The sequence below is a fragment of the Enhydra lutris genome, unplaced genomic scaffold (genome assembly GCF_002288905.1).
Source record: "Enhydra lutris kenyoni isolate GAN:26980312 unplaced genomic scaffold, ASM228890v2 scaffoldscaffold54, whole genome shotgun sequence".
Taxonomy (NCBI): domain Eukaryota; kingdom Metazoa; phylum Chordata; class Mammalia; order Carnivora; family Mustelidae; genus Enhydra; species Enhydra lutris.
The window spans coordinates 5,568,195-5,595,734 of NW_019154138.1; the positions used below are offsets into that span (position 1 = coordinate 5,568,195).

A 27,540-nucleotide genomic window follows, 5' to 3' on the forward strand; every position below is an offset into this window, starting at 1 on the left:
AGAAAGAAAACTTATCTGGACCCCAGAGTACCTACCTAAATTACTCAGACAGTAGAGCACCTACAAAATAAAATAATAGGGGGCCTGGGTGGCTCAGTGGGTTAAGCCTCTGCCTTCGGCTCAGGTCATGATCTCAGGGTCCAGGGATCGAGCCCCGCATCAGGCTCTCTGCTCAGCGGGGAGTATGCTTCCTCCTCTTTCTCTGCCTGCCTCTCTGCCTACTTGTGATCTCTGTTTGCCAAATAAATAAATAAAATCTTAAAATAATAATAATAATAATAAATCAAATTCAACTTCAGGCATCCTGGCCACTTGCTAGCAAGTGTGCATCCTGCCTCAGTGACTTTACCAGCTACACCTAGAGGGGCAAACACTAATTTCAATTCAGTGGCTACTGTCAAACGTTTATGAATTTATCTCATTGCTTCTTTGCTATCAGAGATAGTAAGGGCATGAATTACAAAGGCAGCAACCAAAGGAATGACCTCTTTCCAGACTTTGCTCCTCTCCCTGCAACCCCACTGGGAAGTCCTTGGGGACAGCAGGTGCCCAAGCCCATGCTCACGCACACCATAACATTTTCCAGTATTTTTGTATTTGGGGATAATGGCAGTAATACTCTATAATACACAGCTGTCAAGAAAACCCAAAAGGAAGAGAAACTTTAAAAACGTGTAATATAGCCCACTGAAAGATACCTCCCGGATTAAATTATTTGCATTATTTGTTCCTACCTTTAAACAGCAAAAATCTTGGTCTGTCATAAAGAAATAAATGTTCATTTGTTTTCATTCAGATCTTCCAGAATTGACTCTACAAGAACTGCCCCTGAGCTCCAAAGTGGCTACTTTTTATAAAAATTTCCCACTGCCTCGAAAACATTCTCCAACATTCCCACTGGCTTAAGCATTCTCTCCTAGTTTTCCGCCTAAATTTGTCGTTCCCCAAATTTAATTACCCCAGAACAATTCAGTCATCGACAACCATCTAAAAGAGTATGGAATTTTTTCCCCCCATAAATCTATTCATTGAGATTCTACCGAGCCTGGAATGTCCAGGGAAAGATTCAATAATCAGGGGAGAAATGAGTTGCAGAAACTCAAAGAGAACAGAATAGCCAAGGCAGGAGATTAAGAAGCCAGGAGATGAGGGCTCACTGAATTAAACATTCTTAAGCAGACTTACATACATAATGAATTGGTCAATTCTGTCCAATGTTTCTGAAAGAGATTACCCTTCCAACAAGCCAAATGAGTGTTCAAGGATGGCAGCTCGGATGGATTCCCGAACAAAATAAGTGTTAATCACTTTATCTCCTCCAATCTTTTTTGTGAAGAAGAGCAACTTTTCATTTCCATAAAGCCTTGAAATCGTTGGCTGGCGGGAGCTTGGGGGGGATGGGAGAGAGCTGGTTAGAGGATGCGGACAATGAAGTCCCTCAAAAGGGGGATTTCCTGACAATAAAACCCTGATCACAGCCAGAGAGGGGACATTGTTGTCTGCAGCACTCCCCCCTTTCCTTTGGGAATTCCAGGCATGGTAGAGAGGGAAGGGTCATGGCGACAACTGCTTTGGGAAAGATCAACCAGGTAGGCTTTGCAATTTACTGCTTGGGAAATAATGCCGGACCAGCACAATGCATGTTCTTGGAGTCTGTCCTTTCAAACCGAATGCTGTAGCTTCCTTGAGACATCCTCCCTCAAAATGGTTCAAAAAATGTGTAAAGTAAAAAACTACGAAATCCTTAAGCAAGGGACACTGAATAGTGGCATGAAATCTTATAATGAGTTACATGTGAAATGTTCCTACACACCAGGCACAGTGCCAGGCACTGAAGACGGGGCAGGGAACAAAACAGATATGGTCACTGCTCTCTGGAAGCCAAGTCTGAAAGGCCGAGATTGTTTCTAAAATTTCTATGCATGCCACACCATACACGGTAGCCATTCCCAAGATATTTGAGGAATAAATGAAGAAGAGACTTCTGAGGGGCACCTGGGTGGCCCAGGTGGTTAAGCCTCTGCCTTCAGCTCAGGTCATGATCTCAGGGTCCTGGGATCGAGCCCCGCATCGGGCTCTCTGCTGAGCGGGCAGCCTGCTCCGCTCCCCCAATGCCCCCAACCTGCCTCTCTGCCTACTTGTGATCTCTGTCAAATAAGTAAATAAAATCTTTAAAAAAAAAAAAAAAAGACGAAGAAGAAGAAGAAGAAGAGATTTCTGAGCTTAGGGTTCATGTGATTCAAGACAAAAATAAATTAATTAAATTAAATTAAATATAAGCAGAATATAAACTGGAAGTGACCAGAAATCTGAAACAGTCAACTTGAGTCTGCCCCCAAATTAAAAGAAATTGGATGAGAAATTGAAATTATTTTTTCTAAGATTTTATATATTTATTTGAGAGAAAGAGATGGAAAGGAAGCACGAGGAGGAGGAGCAGAGGGAGAAGCAGGTTCCCTGCTGAGCAAGAAGCCCCATGCGGGACTTGATCCCAGGACCCTGGGATCATGACCCGCACTGAAGGCAGACGCTTAACTGACTGAGCCAGCCACGCATCCTGAGAAATTGAAATTCTTGACAGTCAGGTCCTATCCATTATTCTGATATGATCACTGCACAGAGCTAGTCCAGTTGCTCACCAGTGTTTTCACAATTCCTCCCCGATGGAACATTCTTAAGCAGACTTACATACATAATGAATTGGACTTAGTTGCAACAGACTTAGTTCAAGCACCTAGAGACACAGGTAGGCCCCGATGGCGCCAATTCCCCAGATGATGGTCCCTTACTCCCTCTAACAAACGCAGGCCTTCTCTTCCCCATCCTCTAGATCACACAGCTTCCAAAATTAAAGACATCTTTACTAATTCCGTGAGATTCCCAAACAAGTTGAGAGAAGCAAAATGAGAGGAAACCGTTGGCAGGTGCCAAAGACAGGTATCGACTCTTGTACTTGGCCCTGGAGCCTCCCTTCCCTGCTAGCCATCCATGGCTCAGAATGGATGGTGGCCTTCGTAGCCCTTCTGAGGAACATGCAAGTGAGAGAGGCTTCTTTTAGCTCCATCAGGCCCGGGAGAAGAAATTGCCCTATATTTAGACAGATGCCCTTTGTAACAAAGGAGTAACTCATCCCCGTTAGCACTCCCTAAATGACAAAACCAGAAAGCTTTTCCAAAATATTCCTTTAGCTCAGTGGTTCTCACGCCGGGGCAATTTTGCACACGTGCATGCACGCGCACGCACACACACACACACACACGGAGAAGATCTGGCAATGTCTGGAGACCTCTTGAGTTGTTGTCACTGTGGGTGTTACTGGCATCTGGTAAGTAGAGGCCAGGGGTGCTGCTAAACATACCACAATCACAGGAAAGTCCCACAGCAAAGAATGATGTGGCCCAAAACATCAATAGTGTTCAAGCTGAGAAACCTGACCTAAGTAAAGAACAGAGAGGGTCTACCCAACAATGCTCAAAGTGTTAACGTCTCCCCAAAGAGTTCTGTTAAAATATCACACTATTCTGTGGCAAGATTCTTCTCCCAAAGTCCGTGTTCAGCAACCTATCCATATGTTAGGAAATGTCCCAGATCTCAGGACAATAACAGTATCTTATAATAACCGTGATGACAATAGCTAACATTAAACGGTACTTTGTATGGGGTTACAATCAATACATAACAGCAAATACTATTAGGATCCTCTACACAGTCAGCTTCTCACCCACAATAACCCTATGCTGTAGGTGGGTTTCGAAGTCCCCAGAATCTAAATGTGATGGGGCAGGACTTTCTTGGTTTCATTGACCACTGTTTACCCAACACCCAGCAGAGGAAAATGCCCATTTTAAGAGAGGAAGACACTGACAGGCTCAAGAATGTGCTGGAGCTCCCAGTGCCAATAAGTAAGTGGTGGAAATGGGTTCAAACCAGGCTTCTGCCCGCAGGCCTTTCCAGCCTGCCAACTACCCGATATCCGAGGACATCAAAATCCAAAGTACTTCTTGGGCCTAACTTTAGATAAATAAAACCCACAGCAACTTAAGCAGGAATGAATCAGAGACTGCTTTCCAAAGTTACCAAAATAAAAATGTCCACTTTTCAGGAAGCTGGTTAAACAAAACAGTGACCCCAACACAATGGTGAAGTGTATTTGCATGGCCATGAGTCACTTGAAATCAATCTGAGAGGGTGGCTGGTTTTACACGAAGTTAGCTGCTTCTTTCAATTTGAGCAGAGCTCACGAAGCACCAGGCAGCTTTCCCCAAGTCAAGCCAGCTTTGTCAAAGGACAAATGCCCTGGGTGAGCACAGAAACTCTTTTCAACCACTGGAAAGCCAACTCATGCGTCATGAGATGCACCTGTGGACCCAGTCAACACTTGACAACAGGTCCAATGGACACCCCAATGCCAGCCCAATCTTCCCACACATCTTCCTCAATTCAGATCGATACTGATTCTGGCATGATGCAAACGTTCGGGAATTTGTATTTTTTGAATAATAAGAGAACTCAAACTTATTGAAAGGCTCAGGGAGTGAACCAATTTCCCTATTTTCATCATTTCAAGAGATGCCATGATTCCGGGGGAAACATCCTGTAAGAAACAAATTCTAGGGAGAGCTATAAATTGAGAATTACATTCATCCTTATAAAAAGACCAAAAGGGGAAGTGTTAAGTTTTTTAGTTCTACAATACTGGCACAAGTAGACTTTTGCTTTTTTAAGTGGAACTTTCTCTTGTAGAAAGATAAGCAAAGTATCCTTGACACTACACAAACATATTCATCGCAATTCTAAGTACTTGAAGTATTTATTCACAGTCTGCTTTTCTCCACAAAGGAGTTAGGGGTGAATTTTTAAAGTACTTTTGACTCTAAAAGGAGGGGTAATACTTAAAAGAATCAAGGCAAAGAAAAAATAAAATTAAGAAGGTAATAAAGCCAAGATGGCCAGCACACGGAATGCGTGTACTACTGTGGTCAGTTACATGTTGGTTTTATGTTGGACTCCAAGCTTCTTGGAAGCTAATGACAAGAAGGAAACAAGAATGACAAGATTAGTAACACTCCTAAGATAAAACTAAGTGATTTTTTTTCAGCTCTTCCTGATACAGTAAGCTAAGAAGACTCTCTGATAAATCATTATAAAAATGGACACTCTTGGGCGCCTGGGTGGCTCAGTGGGTTAAGCCGCTGCCTTGGGCTCAGGTCATGATCTCGGGGTCCTGGGATCAAGCCCCGCATCGGGCTCTCTGCTCAGCGGGGAGTCTGCTTCCCTCTCTCTCTCTCTGCCTGCCTCTGCCTACTTGTGATCTCTCTCTGTGTCAAATAAATAAATAAAATCTTTTAAAAAAAATGGACACTCGATATGTAACAGGCTATATTCTAAACAGAGCCCCAAAAAAGGACATTCACAAAATTATTATTCGTTAACTCCACTCAGTGCAAAGTGAGTGTGCTAATTCCACACATGAGAGAGAGCCAGGGAAGGCAACTGGGCAGGGCCGTTCACAGTGATGAGCTATCATAAGCATTCAGCTCCCAGGCTGACAGAAGCCTCCCATCAGATTAGGTTCTCTGGATGAACGGAAGCACTGCATCTTCTTCAGACCACTCTCCACAAATATATCATTTCTAACAATAGAACTTTTAATAAGGATTCAGCAGCAGACTTCAAGACCATAATTTCTGATAAGAAACCAAAGAACAAAAATGTGGTGTCAATCATTAAGCAGGACTGGCAAAACAGCATCACAAAAAAAATTTCCCAGAAAGTTGAATTCTAACCAGTACATGTTATATCCCAGTGAGAACTTTTCGTCAGCAACTGGAATCAAGCAATGAGGGTAATGAGGTGTTGTCTGCCCTCTAACTTTAGGTGGAATTCTCCTCATGTCTTAAAATCTACCATCTCTTTTTCCTCTCCACAACTAGATACTGCTTTTTTTGTCTCTCTTCCTTATTTAAGAATCTTCTAGATCACTCTCAGCCATTGTCACTCTTCTTGTCTTCTGTTATCACTATTCTTACTTTTCTCATTAGTCTATCAGAATTCCCTTAACTTGATTTGGGTTTCTTCACTTGGTTTCTCCCTTGAACTTCCACAAGTTTCTCCCTAATAAGCATGCAGCCTCGAAAAATGCGGAGGAAGGAGAATGGAAACTGCAACCCACCATCTTGCCCCTGTTTGAATGGCAGTAAATTCAAAGTGCCAAACTAGGAAGAGAAGCTCTTCATAAGAAGAAAAGATCTTCTTCGTAAGAAGATGATCAAAGCAGTATGTATCCTAACTACAGAGTTGCCTAGGAATCTAAGATTGAGACAAGCCACAAAAATGGAAACACGTAGTATATGATTTTAGCCCACTGGCAGTTAGAAACCTGTTAAGCCAAAGCCAGAATTGAAGTGGGTATTTGAAAAATTATTAAGGAAGACAGAGCAAGGCTTTTATGCCACCCAGAAAGCTATTTATTATGAACAACTGGGATTTGGGGGACAGGGAAAAGAGCTATTTCAAATTAATATTTTCAGAACAACTAATATATCTATGTAATATCTAAAAATATTAAGACAGGCAATCCTACTTTGTGGTGCTGATCTATAACCACTACAGGGACCTTGAGCAGAACTCTAAAATTTAAGAGAATTCACCAGCTTTTTTCTAAGGAAGTTTGGTTTTCCTTAATGTGGTAACTCTGGCATTAGACATGGAGGGTCTTCGATGTCAAACTGAAGACACAGCAATTTATCCTGTCAGCCAGTTCTCTCATGATCTATTACGCACACTGGACTAATTTAATTGGTGTATGAAGTTTGTAAAATGTTCATAGTGATGCATTTATTGTATGGGTAATTTTTATATACTGAAAGCTATACAAGGTTGCCTTGGGCAATAGTGGTATTAATTTTAAAATGAGTCAATGTAGGGAGGCCTGGGCGGCTCGGTGGGTTAATAAGCCTCTGCCTTCAGCTCGGGTCATGGTCTTGGGGTTCTGAGATCGAGCCCCACATGGGGCTCTCTGCTCAGCAGGGAGCCTGCTTCCCCCCTCTCTCTCTGCCTGCCTCTCTGCCTACTTGTGATCTCTGTCTGTCAAATAAATAAATAAATAAATAAAATGAGTCAGTGTAGGGGCACCTGGGTGGCTCAGTCAGTTAAGTCCCCAACTCAGGTCACAATCTCCATGCTCAGTCTGGAGTCTGCTTGAGATTCTCTCCCTCCACCCCTCTCCCTGTTCTCTCTCTCTCTCTCTCTCACATAAATAAATCTTTTTAAAAAAACATAAAAAATAAATTAAAATGGGTCAATATAAAGAAATTCAAATAAATAGCAATACCCATGGTAGGTAGATGTGGCATAGATGAAGGTGGCGGGTCTGAGAAAACACTGCTCGGCACAAGGACAAGTGATTTGAAGTGTTTTCAGAAGGAGAATGACAGCTTAGACTGGTATCCTTCCAAGGATTAAAGCAGAAGTGGGCCATAGATTCAGCTGTAGATGGGAGAAATGCAGGGTACAGGGGGTCAATGAGGACCCTGCAACTCTAGGCAGAAGCCCAAGCTAGGATCCGTGGAAACAGACACAAAAGAGATCATCAGGGGGCGCCTGGGTGGCTCAGTGGGTTAAGCCGCTGCCTTCGGCTCAGGTCATGATCTCAGAGTCCTGGGATCGAGCCCCGCATCGGGCTCTCTGCTCTCTAGGGGAGCCTGCTTCCTCCTCTCTCTCTGCCTGCCTCTCTGCCTGCTTGTGATCTCTCTGTCAAATAAATAAATAAAATCTTTAAAAAAAAAAAAAAAAAAAAGAGATCATCAGAAGGAAAAACAAAGCCCACGTAAAGACTCACAGCACGAAGGGAGTGAAAGGGGACACGTAATCGAAATTCACTTTTTGTACCTGGGAACACAAGAGTGTTGAGAAAAATGGCAAGACCCGAACAGGAACTTGGGTTCCATGAGGTTTATGTTGGACTTGAACTGCCAGCCCGCCATGAAGGGATGGCCTCCCATAGAGAGCCACGTGCCATCTAGGAGGTGACACATACAGGTTAGGGTAGGGGTGGGGATCTGAGACCTTGGGATCAGCCGCAAAAAGGGGACACAGTCCTTCCCACCTTCCTGTGTCTACACCCCTTTGCAACTTGATTGTTGATGCTCCTCTCCTGGGCATATGGAATTTATATCCTTTCCCCTTGAGTCTGGGTTGGCCTAGGGACTTGTTCGGGACAGCAGAGATGGCAGAAGCAATGGTGCGACATGTCTGCACCTGGGCTCAAGTGCTTCAGGGTACCCCTCAGAACGCAGCCCCCAGGAGGGCTCTTGGGTACAGCGTGCTGGAAAAGTGGGACTCTGTGCAGTGAGAACTGACAGGGAGGCCCCAGCTGGAGCTGGCCAACCTCCAGAAGCAAAGTCAAGCCTGTAGTCGACCGCTGACACAGCGGGGAACCCAGCCTACAGGGCGGACTGGCAGAATCATGAGGGAGATGGGTTTGCAGGTTTGATGGTTCGTCCAAAGCCTCAAAGTTTGGTTTGTTACACAGTAATAGATGACTGATACAAACAGTACCAGAGTGGGAACAGCTAAAGACAGAAAACAAGATGCTCAGACAACGTTAGAAGAATACAGAGGCAAAAGAGGAAGAAGCAAAGTTTTGGGAGGATGTCCCCCAAGGCCTAGGAAGAGGCTGGAGAGCAGACAAGGTAACAGAGCAACAGCAATCAGAAGTGTCCACATATACAACAGTAGAGAAAACCAGGGACATGGGAGGTTAGGGGAGACACATGGATAGGGCGGAAAGACAGAAGGTCAAGGAGTCATCAGAAAAGCATAACCCCAGGGCTCAGGGCAGTGGCTGGCCTAAGGAGGCGCTCCAGAAGCTTGGATGAGTGAAAGCAGTCAGGTCTGGCAAGGTGGAGCGCCCTGGCTTCAGAAGAGCGGGAAGATAGTTTTGATAATGGAACAGACAGGGCCTGCGGCGTGTTGGGGAGGGCCACATGGGAAAGACATGGAAGCCTAAGTAAAGATTTCCGGTTTGAGGAACTGTTCAGAGACATGTTGGAACAGGGGCCCATGGAGTCAGGAGGACTTCTGAATGTGCATGGTCCTTTCTCTTGGACTCTACAGTTCCAAGAGGGGCCAGCGGCCAGCAGCAGCAGGGGCCCCCTGGCAACCTGTGGGCAATGCCAGTTCTCAGGATCACCCCAGACCTGCTGATCTGCATTTTACCCAGAGGCCCAGTTGACTTGCAAGCACATCTGCACATCTGAGTAGAAGCAGCACTGCTCTGGAGGTACAGAGACAACAAAGCAAGAGAGCCTTTAATTACATCTTGAGAAAGTCATTCTGTTTTGAATTCCCTTTCAAGCTCCCCACTGGCGTCCCCGCCCGCCCCCCCCAAGATAAAATCAAAGACAAAGTCTCAGTTTGGTGCTAAGGGGTCTTCAACACCTTTCTCACACTTGCAAATCTCCCTTTTCCACAAACAGAGGCAAAGCCTTAGGCAAGCAAGGTCTCCAGTAAGCTTTGGATAATGGTGTTTATTTTCAGGATTTTCTTCTGTGTAAGGAAAGTGATAGGGTTTTCCATTTGTGGTGGTCTTCATTTCACATTTATCTAAGGGAAGAACCAGAGTTCCACAAAAACATGAAGCGAAACAGAATGTGGATGGAATGAGGAGTGAGCCAACGTCATCGCAAGGGAAGCGACGCTCAGCAACCTGAAGACTGGAAAATCCTTGTGCAGGTCTGAAGACCCTTGAGCACTGGTGGAAAGTACAAAGGAATGAAACAGGAAAGACGGGAGCTGTCTGTGAAACCAAGAGTACACTACACTCAGGAAGGGATTAGCACTGCTGGAAGGATTTATCCCAAATAGTAGAACTGCTCTCCCCTGGGTCTGGAAAAATGACAAGGAGGGACAGCAAACTATCAATGTTCCCCATAATGTCAAAGACCAGAGCTCCTATCTAAGGAGAGTAGGGCTGGGTGGACTATACCAGCAGAAATCTTGGACCAGCCGTTGTGGAGAATGGCCAAGAGAATCAACAGATGAACGGAAGTTTGACACAGCAAAGGCCCAAGTGCTCATCGTTAGTCAGGAAAATGGGCACCCGAGTTCAGTCACCCTCAGGTTGAGAGAGGCCACCTCCTGGAGGCTGATAGAACATACATAGCAAAAGGGGAGGGGATTGAGGGGGTTGGTAGGGGCTGAGGACGGTGACATGTCTTTGTCACCAAGGCTGCACAACGGTCAAGGGTTAACAAAATCGGCCAGTGGAGGGACAGAGGAAGAAAGAGTATACAAGAGCATAAAGAACCACAGGTTTCTAGGGAAGAAGATGCAGGGGAGTCAGAGGTAGCTGGGTTTGACTGAAAAAGAAAAGCATCAAGTAAAAAAAAAATTAAAAAAAAAAAAAAGTCTAGTTTAAAAAACGCTGCCTAAAGATTGACCTGTACTCAAAATTTTGTTACCAATGGTCAGGATTGCTGAAATGGCAGTACAAAAATTCAAGAGGTATTTTTTAAAAAGAAGAGAAATGTGGGCCGGAAATAAAGGTAATCAATTAAAATCAGGACATAGGATTTGCAGTTCCTGCAAGAAGAAGATAAATCATTGAGTATTTTAAGCATGCCCCAAATAAAACCCCCGAATGAACAAAGGACTGAAAAGCTCTCTCGTCACAATGCATCGCTAAAAGGGGACCCCTCCAAAGAGCAAATGAAAACTAAAATATTGAATAAGGTTTACCAAAATATAGTGCTATACTTGGTACCCAAAAACCTCAAACATGAAGATACCCAAGAAATCTTCCTTGGACCTCCCCCATCATTCACTCACTCCCATGCACCTGCTGAAAGATGCATTTTGTCCCTGCCTGTCCACTCACCCCTTCTTCCACAGCAGTGGAGTATGTAGCGGGGCACAAGGCCAGCCACAGCATGGACCACATTTCCTGGATACCTTAAAGGCGGAAGTACGGCCATGCATCTCAGTGCCCACCAATGAAAGTAAGCACGTATCACGAGGCGGCCCCTGGAAACCTCCCTTTTCCCTTGACTATCTTTCTTCTGGTTAGACAGGGATGTTGATGGAGCTCTACCCTGCAGGGTAAAGGGTCACATGGAAGTCAGAGGTGGCTTGGCTCCCAGGTGTCTACGAAGCCCCAACAGCTCTGGACTGCTTACCCCTTGAGTTCATCAGAGAAAAGAGAGATGAAGGTCCACCTCATTTATGCGATTGCTACTCAAGTTATGTTTTTTCCACTGGCCCACCTTAACTAACACACTCGTCTTTGCCTTTTAGCAAAGTCTTCCTGTCCTTGACCATTTGACCTTCCTCAGCCAGCCTGGATCCTTAGGACTGAGAACAGTCATTTCAAACTGCCCTTCTTGCAAGCCCTGTTCTTCTCTCATTCCTGCCCAAGCAAGACGCAGGCCCTCGTCCTCACCACCCATCGCTCTGTCCCCTGCCAGCAGCACACGATACAATGAAAGGGGAAATTTAAAATAAAATTTAATCTTAAAACCGTCCAAGAGGGATCATCCTTTCAACCCCAGGCCAGTTCCTCACAGGGCAGGTGACCCCTCACCATCGTCTCCCACTGTCTCCAAGTATCTGGTACATAGTAGGTCCAGCATGTGCTTATAACTGAGGGTTTTGGAGGGGAGGGGGGTGGGGGGTGAGTGAGCCTGGTGATGGGTATTAAGGAGGGCACGTATTGCATGGAGCACTGGGTGTGGTGCATAAACAATGAATTCTGGAACACTGGAAAAAAATTTAAAAAATAAATATTAAAAAAAAAAAGAAAGAAAGATTAAACTTCCACGAGGTCTACTCAACAGTACTCTAACTCATCTCCAGTTCGCTCCTTAGCATGCCTTCCTTCCCATGCTAAGCACTGTTCTAGATGCTGGGCATACAGTGGTCAGCAAATATCCCCACCTTCACAGAGCTTTGCATGCTAGTGGAAAGAGGTAAACAGGGAATATATGAATGAATGAATGAATGAACAAAAAAGTTCAAACAGAGATACACGCTACGAATGAAGTAACGAGACAGTGACTGGAGGTTGGTGGGGGGTGGTGGGGAGAGATTTTAGATATTCAGATGTTTTTAAGTGGCGAGGGCCACACTGGCAGGGTAAGACACACAAGGCCAAGGTGGAGGGACCAAGGGCCAGAACCGAGGTAGAAACACGCAGGGGATGGATCCTGAGTTTGTCAGTCATCTCCCCCACCCATTCCTCCTCACGTTCTCTTCTTCCTCCCCACTTCCCTCCCTCCTTCTCACTCTGTCTCTGTCTCTCTCCCTCCCCCCACCTCTTGTCCACTAAAACACACATCTGAATCTTCAACCATCTTCCCTTTCTGCCCAATTATCTCAGAGGAAGGGGTAGCCAACTTTCAAGGCAAATAGCCCTCTATCTACAGCCTTCATTCCAACACCAACTGACCATCTGTCCATCAGTTCCTCACTCTCTCTCTTCGTGTGTCTGTACTCTCTCCTTCAAACATTCTCGGGTACAGTTGAAACAGCCTCTCCTTTCCTCCCCCCACCATTCAAATGATCATCCTCTATGTACACGCACCCCACAAAACTGGCACATATACACATATGGAAACACACACACATGCCAAGCAGATGCACCCCCACACACATACAGGCACACATCCTTCACCAGTATCTGGTGAAACCTCAGCTCTGTCACCAGACATGCCGGCATCACCACACCCACATCAACCACCAAAGGAAACGTCTACACAGATGCAAACTTATCTCCAAACACTGTCCCACGGGACCATCTTACACAGGCCCAATGGGAACTTTACTAGGGTGTCATGCTTACACAGAAGGCCTGCCTGGAATTCCCTCTCCAGCCTTCTCTTCTCTAACACCCCTTTTCCAACTTGTCCTTTCCAAACCCTCAGCCTCTGTGAGCTCCTGTACCAAACCACACCCCCCGACCCCCGCCCCCCCAAAAAAACACTTCTCTTGTCCCATCCATTCCTGGAGTTCTTTTACCTACTACAGTATCTCCCTTAGGCTCACATATACTTTCTTTCTCTGTTTCTCTAACACACACACACACACACACACACACTTCATGAATGCTCACATGCACACACCTATGGGGACGTGGGGACGTGCCTTGGAGTTACTGCTGGAACCCTCCCCCCACCTGAGTGGGGCCTGACAGGGAAGCCAAGAAGGAAGTGTTGATAACATCCCTGGAAACTCTGGGTTCAGTCATGCCTAAGAGAAAGCTCACTACCCCTTTCCTATCTAATTAAAAGTTTAAGGAATTTTTCCCATTTGCAGTTGAAAGAATTTTCACAAATCCAACAGTTTTAACTACCTCTCCATTTAACACTTTTATCAGAATTTATATAAAAGCCAAATAATAAGGGTTGAGGTTCTCATTAAAGACACACAGGCATAAAGGAGGAAGAAGACAGATCTACTGAGGGGTGCCTGGGTGGCTCAGTCAGTTAAGCGTCTGATTTTGGCTCAGGTCATGATCCCAGGGGCCTGGGATCAAGCCCCACATCGGGCTCTCTGCTCAGCCCAGTTCTCCCTCTCCCAATTGCCCTGCTTGTACTTACTCTCCCTTTCTCTTTTGTCAAATAAATAAACAAAATCTTAAAAATAAAAAAAAAAAGATCTACTGAGTATGCTGGAGTATCCAATGTTTCTTATAAAGCTTAACTCCTCTTTTTTCCAGAAAATCAACTTCCAACCAATCATACGTATTTCATAAAAGCTTGGTAGTCAGTCAGCATTTGGGACTTCTACCTCCTATACCAAGAAGATTTTAAGAGAAAGTGCAAAAACTTTTATTATTTTAGAGTACATCAAACCCCTTGCTCATTACAAATCGGAGGGAAAAATTACTACAAATTTTCACAATATGGTACCATCGCTGAAATCACATCAATTTGGAGTATTAAAAAAACTCACCTCCCTCACCATGTTTGATAGAGCTCTTCTACATGAACGATTCAGTCAATGCAGAAATGACCACATTCAACTTGCACCATTTAAAATAGGAACGCCTAGCTTAAAATGTATCTCCTCTAAAAGAAGGAATCCATACCCTTCACATAGGCGTTTAGAGCAAAATCCAAATACTTCTCGGTATTGGCCAGTTTGTTTAACTTATGGATTGTCAAGACATTCAAATTATTCTTTTATAAGTGAAGTACAATCAAGTTAAGATTAAAGACAGAATGTTGGTCATAAGAGAAGGGCCATTGCCCAAGGTCAGATGTTCTGCGCACAAGCACAGAACATATTTAAGAGAACATGGCCTCCCTGAGGAAGGGATTAAGGATACAAACCCAGGAAACAAAGAAAACAAAATAATCTACTACAAAGGGAGAAGACAAACCTATCAGAGGCTCATACAGACCTTGAATAAAAGCCTCTACTTTATTTTAAACAGGGTTTGGGGAGTTTCGTTTTTGTTTTTGTTTTTAAAGAGCTCAATCCACTTTCCAAATACCTTTTATTTATAAGCATCCTTAGCGAAAATCCCATCCCTCCTCATTAAGCACACTCAAAACAGATTCTCCAAGGTACTCATGACTTCACTCATGTCATAAAATCCAACTAGAAATTGCACCACTTAAATAAAGAAAAGACATGAAACGTTTTAATTCCTAAATGGCTGAGAAGGTTTTCAATTACATTATTATAAATTTTACATCATTCCCCCTTAATAACAACAATTTAAAATTGTTTCTTCCCAAACAACTATTGAGATAAAAAGGCTGCGCCATCACACACACACACACACATACGTACTCCTTTTTTATACCATTGTTGCAATGGTACAGCAGGACTTCCAAGTTTTCTGAGTCCCACACATCACTTCGTGAAACACTGCCTTGCCAACTGGGGAGGTGAGTGTGCAAACTTTGGGGGGAGGCAGTCACTTGCATTTCCATCACTCTACTGCCTACAGGACTCCCACTTGGGTCCGCCTCAGCCCTGAGGGCTCTCCAATGCATTCATGCACGTGTCTACATGATGTCTCTGTGGGAACATAGCACCAAAATAGCCAATATCAGCTTTTGCTTTCCTTCAAAACCAGCTTCTTCTGTGACATCTCTGCTTCGGCTCCAGACCCTACCATTTGTTAAGAGCCTTATTTCAAACACCCTGAGTCACCCGTGCCGCCTCGGTCTCCCTTCTAAGTTACAGAGATGCTCTGTTCGGTGCCCTCCTCTCCCTCCCATCCATAGTCACATCACCTTAGTTCAAATCTTCTCACACCTTATCTCCATCGGATGATGGCATCCTCTCTTGCTCCCCCTACCTCTTATCAGGCTCTACACTAATATAGTCAAAAGGTCAGATCCATTCTCACAATGTACAACTCCAACCACGATGCTGGTCCACGCCAAAGTCTTCAAATGTGCTCAGTGATAGAGCTGGTTGTCTTTCCAAAGGCCTTCTTCCTCGCTCACAGAGCAGCATTAAGATCATTGATGTTCATTGGCCCCCAGGGGATGACAGGGGATTGGTCTAAGTTGATCACAGCAAGCTCCTTCTTTGTCAATGGCTGGCCTATGCCCATCCGAGGTCAGCTGATCCATTTCTGATCAATAAATTTAAAAATCCAATGGAACTGTTTCCAGGAAAGCTAGTCCTTCTTATTAAGAGATACATAGAAGAACTTTTGCCATCACTTCCACCCCCATTGCTATCTTGCTTCCTGTTTTGCATGCTATCATGTGAGGATGTGATGTCTGGAGCTACAGCAGCCAACCTGTGACCATGAGGAGATGGCTGAAACTTCAAGAATGGCAGAATAAGAAGAAAAGAGGGTCCTTGAAGACATGGTTGCTTTCATCCAAAATAGCCTGAGACTGATACCCTAACAATTTCTCTGTAGGTAAACAAATGTCCTTACGCTTTACACCGCTGTCTGTTGGGTGTCTGTTACCTACAGACCGCTGTCTGTTGGCTGCCTGTTACCTACAGCCCAAAGCATTCTCACAAACTCTTACAAGGAACAAACTCTTTGCCTTACCACTGGAAGGCCCTCTGTGCTATGTGTTGTACTCAAAGCACAACAGCAGCATCAAGTGGGAGTCCCAGCTTAGACCCCAGGATTCAGAACCTCTGGGGGTGAGGTCCAACAGTCTGTGCTTGAAAAAGCTCTCGGGGTAATTCTTGTGTATGCTGAAGTTTGAGAAACACTCTCCTGTAATATGATCACAAATTACTTTTTCCCCATTCACCTATTACCCTACATACCCTAAGGAACACTGGGGTCTGTATTTTCCAGTGGTGGTAACCCCACTTCACTAGGTTTGAGCATGACATTTTTTGCTTATTTAACTTCATCTCTTCTTAAAGTTTTCAAACTCAAAGCCTCCGGGTGCTGGTGAGGGACACTAAGGGCTAAGTATGAGAAAGTCAGAGTGGAGAGGAAAACATTGCCATGCAAGGGAACAAATACAGGACTGCCAAATTTATGATTATGTCAAGGAAGGAAGGAAGGAATGGAAGGAAGGAAGAGACAAGTCAAGAAAACAGAAAGGAAGGAAGGAAAGACAGACAGACCTCAAGTCCAGATTTATATGCAAGATTTTTAGACATAGACAACTAACCGAACTTTTTAAACTACTGGTCCAAATTAGATAAAACAAGTCCTCAGGTGGACTCAGCATCCCCCTGTCTATGACCCAAAACATCAAGTTCTTAAAATATGTACACGTACTTTGAATGTTGTGGCCATCTACATTCATCGACTTGCTCTAAAACGACTATGATTATTTCTCTGTGGCTTACTGTGTATCAGCCTTTCCTGGGCACAGGGTCTTCATCAACACTCCCCTGTTGGGGGTGGTGAAATGGTAAGTTCATGGACCTTTAGTTAGTGTCAAAAGGACTATTTTATCCATCAGTCAGTGAAGATGACATCTAGAAACACAGGCTTCTCAAGGGCTTACAAAAATGCTTATGACGTGAGGAAAAAATTAATTGGCCACACCCCTTCCACACACATGTGACAGAGTTTAAACTAACAGATGCCTACAACATGTGAATATAAGTCAACCAAGCAGCATCAGCTCAGATAGGGTCTAGTAATATGTCAGCACTGTAAATTCAGGACGTGGACACAGCATATTAACGTCTGATCTGATGTGGAGGGGAGCCAGACCAACAGGGCTTAGGACCTGCTGAGGTCTGGAAAGGGCCCTGAACGTCAACATGGAACCAATAATCACTCCGTCCTAAGTCTTGTCTACTTCAAAGCAATCCCCAACTTCTTGACTCCGTTCTACTGCCCCTTAAGGTTGCTTACTCCAAAGGAGGATCCCCAGCCTGAAACAAAGTTTTCAACCATGGCAGCACGTTGGAATCACCTAGGGAGCTTCAGAAACATGGCTGCCTGGTTCCCTGCCCCAGAGGCTCGAACTAAACTGCACTAGGGTAAGGCTGTGAGGCTGAGTATCTTTCACGAGCTTCACCCCACTCACCATAGCTCGAGTATAGCCAAGGTTAAATCCCCACCGTTTTAGGAACATTCTGGAACACCGTCTCTGACATAGTTCATCTACCCAGTTACACCACCTCATTAACTAGATTTTCTTTCTACTGCCAAGTCTTGGAACAAAGGAAGACCCTGGTGCTATCAAGCGCTCTAGTGATCTAGAACAGAGGTCAGCGAACTGTTTCTGTAAAGGGATAAATACTTAATATTTCAGGCTTCGCAAGCCATACCGTCTCTCTCACAGCGACCCGACTCTGACACGGCAGCATGCGGGCAGCCACAGATGATATATAAACAAATGAGGGGGCCGCGTTCTAATAAAACTTTATTTATGGACACAAATGTGAATGTCATGTAATTTTCACACTGATGAAGTCATCTTTCTTTTGATTTTCTGCCATTTAAAAACAGAAAGACCATTCTTAACTCACAAACCAAGCAGGAACAGATGGTGGGCCAGATGTGACCCATGGGCCACAGTTTGCCAACCCCTGATCTAGAACTATTCCACAGACTCGAGACCTAAAATTAATGAATGACAGAATTTATACTATCCAATCAGAACTATGCTGAAAGTGGTCAGATCCTACTACCTGCACCCATTCCACCGAACTGTCCACGCAGGTAGATGCCAGTAGAACTGTCCATACAGCTGAACATAAACCATAAACGACTTACTAAAAAATGATTTTCAAACCTCAGTTGTATCTGAGTTTATCAAAGACAAAACCCTGCAAAGAAGCAGTACACAAGCATGTTTTAAGGGTCTTACATAAGGATTTCAATAATGGGTTAATTTGCTACCAACATTTAGCATTCAGGCTATTTCACATAAAAACTCAGATTATCATTCTCTTGGAAAAATAACTGCAAAATACAGATCCTGGGCCCAAACGTCGGCATGGCAACAATCTAGGGATGCTGAGCAAGGCTACCCCTTTACACGGGGCATGTTCTCCATCTGACCACAAACCCTATCTTCATGTGGGTTAACTGGCTGTCCCTAGAGGCATTTTGAGTTTATGACCCCTTGTCTATGGTCCTTAGAAAAACCTTCTATCTCTTTCACAACATGGCTTCAATAGCTATCTTATTTGAAGACCTCACATGGAAATCTCTCAATCTTCTCTCAAAATTCAACACCCCCATACACCAGGCCCTAGAAACAAAATCACTGGTTCTCACACCAGTGCAAGGTATCAACTTAAAAAAAGTTTCAATCAAATCCCCCTCTCAGTGTGGCCTCAATTTGAACCACGGTCTCCAATAAGATAGACAAATGACAAACGACCCTTCAGGTCTTCTTACTCTCCAAGCTGGCCAAGGTAGAGGCCAGCCCAAGGAGGTGGGGTAAAAGCACTCACATCAGAACACCTTAATTAAGCAGAGTGATCAATCACACATATAGTAATTAGAAAGCAAGATTTGGGACTGATAAATTAAAACCAACCAAAGGCCATTCTGCACAGGGTAAGAAGTCAAGAGCCAGATTTTGGAGGGGGGCAGGGGATAAAAATAATCAAACAAAACAAAACAAAACCTAAGAATACACAGAAAAAGCTAGTAACCAGAGTCTGGTCCAAGTTCATTATTAACCTACTGTGTCATTTCACTTGGCTCACACCCACCTTCAATACAATAGTTTATTTGGGGGTGGCAGGCTTCTGACAACTACATGCTAACTGATCTGATGCATATTATCTTATTGGTGAAAGGACTGGGTCCTTTCCCCTTCCCTGGGGAAAGAAAAATTCCAGATATATAGACAGCGGATCCCTAATGCACTTGGGCAACATAAGCCTAGCCCCCCCCCCCCCCCCCCCACAGCCTTTTTAAAAAATATAGGTGTTAGTTTAATTTGTTAGCCACATCAGAAAAAGGAATGTTCAAACAGTAGATCTTCCACTTGAAATTAAAATGGAAATTAGCCCTTAGAAAGCAGAGATGACTGTAAGTTTATACATCAGCGGCTGGTTCATGAATTATTAACTGATTTTAATGATCCTGGCTATATTTTATTTGAAGTTATTCTCCTACTTGCAATGACTTTTGAACCCTCAAAACTCTTTCATCCATTCTCCATAGACAGTACACTTTCCGAGCGCTGACATTTTAAAAGGATCCATATACTCACAGAACGTAAAGATAATACACACAACATATAATTTATACGAAGACTCTGGTCATTTGTTAAAGAGAGAAATGAATGAAACCCTATTATTCACGGTTTGTAAATAAATTTAAAGATAAGTGCTAACTTTTCACTTGTTAAGCCTGGAGCAGAGGGTTCTGTATTTCTTCTAAAGTTTCCCAGATGGTCGTTAAAAACAAGAAAGGGCAGAAACATACTTTGTTTGAAACCCATCATTTCGCCTCCGGAGTGATAATATGCCTCACCAAGAGTTAAGTCTTAAGAGATTAATAATTACAGGTATTTCCAAATTAAAATAAATGCATGTCTTTGTATGCTAGTTTTTACATTTTCAGTATAAATCTGTACTGAATAGTACCACCTCAGACACACAAGTTAGCTGTGAAACAAAATGCTATAAACCCTTAATTATCACTTGCTGTTTTATACCCACAAAGTTAATACTTCCTCTTCTACTACATTCTCCCTATAAAGAAAAATCACTGTGAATAAAATTGGGTTTTTTCTCTGCTGAAATTAAGACTACGAAGATAAAGTATTGGGGCTCAAATGCAAGATTACTGGATTTTTATCTGCAAGGAATTAAATGCGGACATCCCTTAAAAGAAGTACAATTTGATTTCCACCAATATTAAGTAAGCACTGTGTCTAACTTTCATAAATCAGATACACACAGCACTTGCGACCACCAGATCGCTGAATTACTAAGAAACCAGGTTGTTCCAGGCAAAAAGCTGTGTAAAGAAAATATGACAGCAAACCAACTTGCATTCTCACTCACGAAGTTGAACAACCATCTTGATAAATAACGGGTGGGTTTTGAGCTTTCTATACCCTCCTGAAGTAAATGTTCTGAGTTTAAATGGGCTCAAAATAGCTTTGCTCAAAAAAAATTAAAAAGAGACATACACACAAAACACCCACAATTTCCTCTGGTCCCTTGAAGTACCCTTGGGATCGCAGTGAACAGAGATTTGCCATGCACTGCAGTGACTGGATTAGTACAAAAGGTTTCTATTTTGGTGTCATTCGAGTGTTGCTGATCTTAAATCAGAGAAAGAAGTAGTTACATTAAGCAAGGTAATGGCTTCCAAAAATAAGAGCATGCCCAGTTCTCCCAGGCTTGCATACACAGGCTAAGTTGTAAGCAGATAAATAATACCCCGCTGGAACAATTAGGTGGGTTCTCAGAAACACGACATACTTAATTAGGCTGCCTAAGTCACTAACTGAGCATACAAGGGGGACTTTTTAAAGCATTTAATAACCTGAGTAAATCCAAAATCAGAGGACAGAAACTAAAACCCTTAACCCTGGCTACTGACAGAGGCCTTTTCTTGCTTCCCTTTCTAAGCTTCACGTACCACTCTTGGAATTTTGAGAGCATGAACGCCCCCCCCCCCCAACCCCGGCCCTCCACCGCCAGCACCACCAAAGGGTTAAAACACACTGAATAATGTCCCTTGGTTCTTTACTGGTGGGGAGGCCCGCGGTGCCAGGCGCGGGGCTGGGCGACGGGGACACAGGGGTTAGGCAGAGAGACCCTAAAGGTCTTTTACAAACTTCAGCACTGGAGTTGGGATCGGAGTATAAACAAATAGAAAGGAACACGAGCCTCCATCAGCCACGGGGCACAGCAAACTGTTCCTCACTCTAGATACAATCCCTCCTCTTCCTGTTATTTATTCATTAGTTTTGTATAGCACCTTTCTTTCAGCGGCTCCTTATTTCCTCCTCTGTTATCCAAGCAATCATAAACAAACTACGATTTGAAAGAAAAGGCGGGGGAGGGGAGGGAGGAGCAGGGGGAAGGAGAAAGAAAAACCACATTCAAAAGGCACAGGCCATCCAGAGCACAGCTCTTTCTCTGAACATCGCCCTTGGGGTGAATGTTTCCTCCAAAGCTTGGCCCTGGGGGCTGCAGGAAGGACCCAGAAGGGGAGTCCGCGCCGCCCTGGCCCAATGGTTGCGACTCCAGCCCCGCCTCGCGGGTCCGAGCTGCGCCAGCTGCCTTTCCGAGACCCACCTTCGCCCACCTGAAAAGCTCGGTGCTCGAAGTTGCCGCGGGGGAGTGGGGGGAGAAGAGGTGGGTTGACCCAGGGCGTGGTGGGGAGGTCTCCAAGCCTGATCTCCCCGAAATGCAAAACTTACCCCTTCCCCAAAAAAATGAAAGATGAGAAGCAGCTTGGAGCTAACGAGGGAGGGGCTGGCACCTCCGTTCCGGGGTCCAAGGCGCCCCAGCGAGAGGGCAGCAAAAGCCACCTGCGGGGGTCCCAACACTTCGCGCCCCCACCGCCCCCGCCCAATCCAGGGCACGCTCAAAAGTTTGTTCCTTTCCTCCCCCCGAGCGGCCCCGGGTCCAGCTCTCGAGTGCGCGGGGAAGGTAAGAGGGGTTGGGGGTGTGGGGGTGTGGCGAGGTCGTCGGACCACGAGATCGGGACTCGTGAGGTGCCCCCCCAACTCAGGGGCGCTGCGACCATGTTTACTAATAACAACAACAAAGAATCACAAGCGTGTCCCCTCTTTCAGTCCTCGGGCTGCTCTTCGCTTCTTTGGGGCAGCAAAGGAGAGTCGGCGGGGTTGGAGGGGGGAGTAGTGGGGGGAGAGAGAGTGTAGCGCCGGCAGAGGGACAAAAAGGGGGTTGTGGGAAGGGGGCAGAAAGAGTAGAGTGAGAGAGTTGGACAGAGACGAAGGCGCAAAAAGGAAAGGCGTGGAGAGGGGAGAGAAAAGTGCAGCGGGCGGGGAGCTGGAGCGCGGGGTGCGCCCGGGATGGGGAGGTGGCCCCCGCCCCGCCGCCCCCCGGCCCCGGCCTGGTCACCTTGCTGTAGCCGTAGTAGCCCAGACACTGCGCGAAGTCCAGGCCGGCGGGGTCCCCGGCCGCCGCGGGGTAGAACCTCACATCCATGCCGGAGCCGGGCCCGGGGCCGGGGGCCGGGGGCCGGGGCTAGGGCTCGCCGGGTCCGGTGCCCGCTTCCTCGAAGCCGCTAGATCCACCGTCGGGGGCGCCCGGCCGGGGTTGCCCGGGGGCGGCGCGCGGGGCTCGGGGCCGGAGGAGCGCTGCGACCGGAGCCCGAAGAGCCCGGGAGCCGCGGCCGCCGCACACAAAGGCGCGGCCACGCGAGCCGCGGGAGAGCGGGAGGCGGCCCGGAGGACGCGCCCCGCCGGGGCACCGAGGCAGCGCTGCGCGCGGGCCGGGCGCCCGGGGCGCGGGGCGCGGCGCGGGGGCCCGGGCGGCGCGGCGAGTTCAGGTGCGCGGGGCGAGGCTGGGACGGCGGCGGCTGGCCCCGCTCCTCCTCCTCCTCCCCGGGCGGACTGAGGAGAGGAGCCGCGGAGACAAGGGGCCCGGCCCCTCCCCTCCTTCTCCCCCCCCTGCCTCCGCCGCCGGTCCCCTCCCCGCGCCGCCGCCGCTCCGCCCCTCCCACCGCGGGCAGCTGGCGCGCCGCCCGCCCCGCCGGTGCGCTCCTCCGCCCGGACCGCCCCCGGGCGCGCCGACCCCGCCCCGCTGCGGCCCCTGCCCCTCGCGGCCCCTCGCGGCTCACCCCGCGCCTCGCGCAGCCCTGGCTGTGCCCTTCGCGCGCGCCGCGGCCTCCCCCTCCTCGGGGCCCCTCTTCTCCCCACCTCGCCCCCCTTCCCTCTCCGGTCCTCTTTGTCCCCGATGCCTCGGAGCGCTCCTCTCTCCTTTCCGTTCCTCGGCCGCTTCGGCGGGCCGGCCGCCAGCCCGGTGCCCGGTGTGGCCCTCCCACCCCCCTTTCCGAGCCCCGCTTCGCTCGGCCCCCAGCCCAGGCCACCGGCGTCCACACGCCGTCCGCTCTCTTGCCACCCCTCTTTCCATCGGTTTCCTCCCCTCGCCCCCTTCGTCCCTCGTGGTGCCGGTCCCCCGGTCCGTCTACCCTACTCCGCCTTCACGCAGGAATGGCCCCTGCTCGGAGGCACCTAACCGAGCAGCTAACCGGCATGAGGGCCTCCCGGGACCCGGGAGCCGGGACCCCATGTACACCTGTGGTATTTTCCAGAAGGGGTGTTGGGGCCTGACCTTTCACAGGTAGGCAGACTTGAAGCTTCCCGAGTTAAGCTTTGTGTCGGTTCTCTCCGTATTTCCTTTGCTCTTGTTTGTATTCGAAAGGCATTTGAGTAACTGGATCTAGGCGGATCATTCACTGCTCTCAGAGAGAAAATGTCCCCATTTTCCTAAAAGGTTCTGGGTGATTAACTTCCTCAAACAGCACTCACCCACCTCCTCTTTATCTCTCTTTCTTTAAGCTACATCTCTCTCTCTGTCTCTGTCTCTGTCTCTCCCCCCCTCCTTCCCCTCTTCCCTCCACGCCCCCCCCCCTTTGCTTTATTGCTTTGGGTTAATTTGAGAGTTTGACCCTCAGCCTTGGCGAAGGGAAGTGACTTTATTGCTTAGATGAGAACGTTAAGGAAAGGCGGTGGGATTTTTGCCCCCCCCCCCTTCACCAATTTGGTTATCTAGAAGCTGCTTTAACCAGAAGGGAGAAATTTCAAATATTTTAGCGGACACTCTCCAACACTTCCCTCGCCTGAACACACTTGGCTGGCCCCGGGGCCTGAACTTTTTCAGACGAGCTTCAGATAGGTTGCTTTTCTTCTGTTCTTCTGTTCTCCAAAGTAGGCTCTCCAGCTTGGTGACACCGGTGTGTGTACCTTCCCCCAGTATTATCTTTCTGGAACCAAGCAGGAAAAATAAACGTCAATTAGGTGAAAGTTTGTGTATTTGCTCTTCTCTTAGCCGAAACGTGTGTTTGGACACCGCCCGAGAGAGCGGTGTGTATTCAGGGAAGGAACAACTGCTTACATTGTCCCTGGGTTGACTCCAGCACCCCCCCCAAAAAAAAAGCTTAGGTCCTCTCTCCCCGGTCTCCATTTAAGGTTGACAACCCAGCGGCGCTCCCTAATGGCCCAGCGGGTTGCACAAATTGGCAGTGAGCTGAGATATTATCAGGACAACACCCCATTGAGCAGGTTCTTGAAACTGCAGACGCGGAGGCCCTTTCTCTGGGCCACTGGGCGCCTGTGGCCTTTCCACCAATCAGAGCGGGAGGGTGCAGTGGCCACCTGTTGCCTCGCACGAGAACATCTTTTAAGTTTCACTATTAGTATTTAACAATGGCGTATAGGGCAGCATCTGGCCGCAGGAGAGAAGCAGCCTGCTGATCTGAGGTACCAAAAAAGAAATTATTTTTTTTTTCTTGCAGATAGTTGTTAACCGGAGCCCCAAAGGCTGGGAAGAAGAAGTTTTTCATTTCACACTTCCCTTGCCCACCTTGTGCTCACTCTGGTGTAATCTGAGCTTGATTCCACGGGATGAGGGAAAGTATAATCAGAGTTACGGAGAGACTAAACCTGTAGTTGTAATCAGACCTCGGGGATCCGGAATACAAATACTCACAGTGGAAACCCCACTAGCTGCGAGCCTGGGAATTGCATGTGGGCTGACGTGTTGCCACAGCCCTGAGCTGTAGACGCTGGAAACTGAAGCGAGAACCTTCTCCCAGGAGGCTCCGGGGAGTTAGGAATGCCGGGTCACATCCAATACCACCTCTTGGCCCTCATTTTGAAAAAGCCTTCCCCTTAAAACCCGCCCCCTCCCCCTTATGATGCAAATGCCTTGGGGAAGGGAACAATATTCATCAGTCACTATTTTATTATGATGATGATTTAGGAGGTAAGGTAGGTGATTTTCGAGTGTAGATCTTGACTAAAAGGGGTAGGTAGGGCGGAGAAAAAGAAAGTGAAGGGTCTGAGATACGTGTGTTCAGGCATTTGGAACGGAAAAAATCCCTGGAGCAGAAACACGTCCCTTCGGGACAGCTGCTGACCTCACAGTCTTGCCTACAGTCTCCGTGCCCTCAGCAGCTACTCGCTTGCCTACCCCGTGCTGTTTTAGGCACTTGTGAATGAGAAAGAGGGTCCCCAGATGACATGCGTGGAAATCCTCTGGGGACACTATGATTTGGACCTGTCACACTCCTTGACACACATATATCCCCATGCACACATGGATGCATGCCCCATCCCATCCGCTCACCGGGAGATCCTGGCCTGACTCAAGCCACCAGTGCTATTGAGAGAAGCAATCTGAGAAACACATTCACAAGTAGTAGGAGGGATGCCAGGCTCTGTACTTCCATGATATTCGTAAAAGAAAGCTCAGGGTGGGGGAGGAGGGGGCGCGGAACATGCTGGATGGCAGCCGTATCCCAAGAACCTTGGACCATGCTTGGTACTCAGGGGGGTTTGCAATGAATGAATATCCATTTAAGTGAGGACAGCAAAAAGGAAGAAAGGCAAGAAGGGAGAGGTGGAGAAAGGGAGGGACGGGGAGGGCAAACAGAGGTTTTAACTGTAGACAAGCATTCCCAGGGAACCTGGTCAAGGGAAGATTGGAGAAGAGCGACCCCAAGACCTCTGATGTGGATAAGAACAACCTTCCTGAAGGGGCGGGGCAGGGGTGGGGGTGGTCTTATGCACGCTGCTGTTTTAGATCTCTTGTATACAACACAACTAGAATCATACGTTGTTTCATTTAGAGTTGGTCTGACACTGCCCGTCGCATTCAGAATACCACCCAATTTTAAGGATTCGAGTGGATTTGGAAGCCCATCCATGGAACACTTGAGAATGACGCCTGTAAAACATGAATGCAGTTGTAACTGCCATGCTATTTGTCATCTTAAGGGTGTCACCTTTTTCAGGCTGTCAGCATTCGTTTCTGAAGTGCCACAGACAAAGGTTTCCTTTGTACTAGGTTAGCCTTGAGTTTGAAGAAACTTCTCCAAGAACATATCTTAAACATGCTTTGAATTTATGCTGAGCAGTGCTAAGTTACCGATTTGGAAGGGCAGTACAAGATTCAGCTATACAGAAAATAGAACTCCTGGGCATAAGAAAATTCCGGTAAAGTTTTTGGATGACTTGAGTCAAAATGTCAGTCTTATTACCTTGATGTTTCCAACTGAACAGTACTATGATCCAAGAATCTCTAAAAAAAAAAAACAGGGGTGGAGGGGTTGGGGGGGTAGAAACACACAAGCTTATCTTTAAGAGATTCAGTGAAAATAGTTTTTATGAAAGGAGAGAATTCATGATGGGAAAACTCTCTTACCTCTTGAAAGAACTCGAAAACTCTGTTTCTCTACTCTGTGTCCAAATTAAGCAAGGAAGTTCCCAGGAGGATTGCATTCAACCCGCCAAATATTATACCCAAAGGTCTTCCTGAGACCCCAGCTTTTAGGGAATCTGTGAACAGTGATTTAACCTCTCTGTGAATTGGTTGCCCAGATGAGATGAGGATACTATTAAACATTACGTACAGTTTAATTTTCTTGAGTTTTGGTCATGAAAAGTCCTATCCAAATATTATGATCCTTGTTTGCAGTATGTAATGTAGCCAAATTAACAGCAGCTCCAAATGGAAATTAACAAGGCCAGAGCTACTCCAGTTTCTTCTCATCCTATTCCCATAGTAACAGCTAATGTATTATATTGGTAAAACATTTTATATTTGGTTTTATGTCTGAATTTGGCTTCCTGTCATAAAGCAGAGCATTTCTATCCAGCATGGATTCTTAGTATCTGTATAACTCATCTCCGTGAAATTTAGAGTTTCATGTCAGAGAATCACGACTTTGCATTCGTCATCTAAATCGCATGCAGATAAAATCAAGTCGAGACCTACCAAGGCTCTCACAATAGGGGATGGTATAGAGGAAGCATTCCGACCTCGGGACCTCAGTACAAATCCCCAGAGCAGACTCTAAAACTACTCACCAGGAGAGTTCCACACAGGAATTAGGGTGTGAAAAGATCCCCAAGCTTTGTCATTGTTAGCTTCAGTTTTCCATGAGTCCAAACTTTTCAGGTCGGGAAA

The 27,540-nt window shown here is 46.5% G+C and overlaps 1 protein-coding gene across 2 annotated transcripts in view; it reads right to left on the reverse strand.

Moving 5' to 3' along the window:
• LOC111157354 (TOX high mobility group box family member 3) overlaps positions 1-22,819 on the reverse strand; it is a 106,503-nt gene extending 83,684 nt beyond the window's left edge. The window contains exon 1 of one of the 2 annotated variants that reach the window (XM_022518695.1): positions 22,468-22,819. In XM_022518695.1, the coding sequence (XP_022374403.1) occupies positions 22,468-22,554 (87 nt within the window). In that variant the 5' untranslated portion in view covers positions 22,555-22,819. The remainder of the gene's footprint in view (positions 1-22,467) is intronic. The other variant, XM_022518694.1, reaches the window with a different exon arrangement.
• Positions 22,820-27,540: the final 4,721 nt, after the last annotated feature.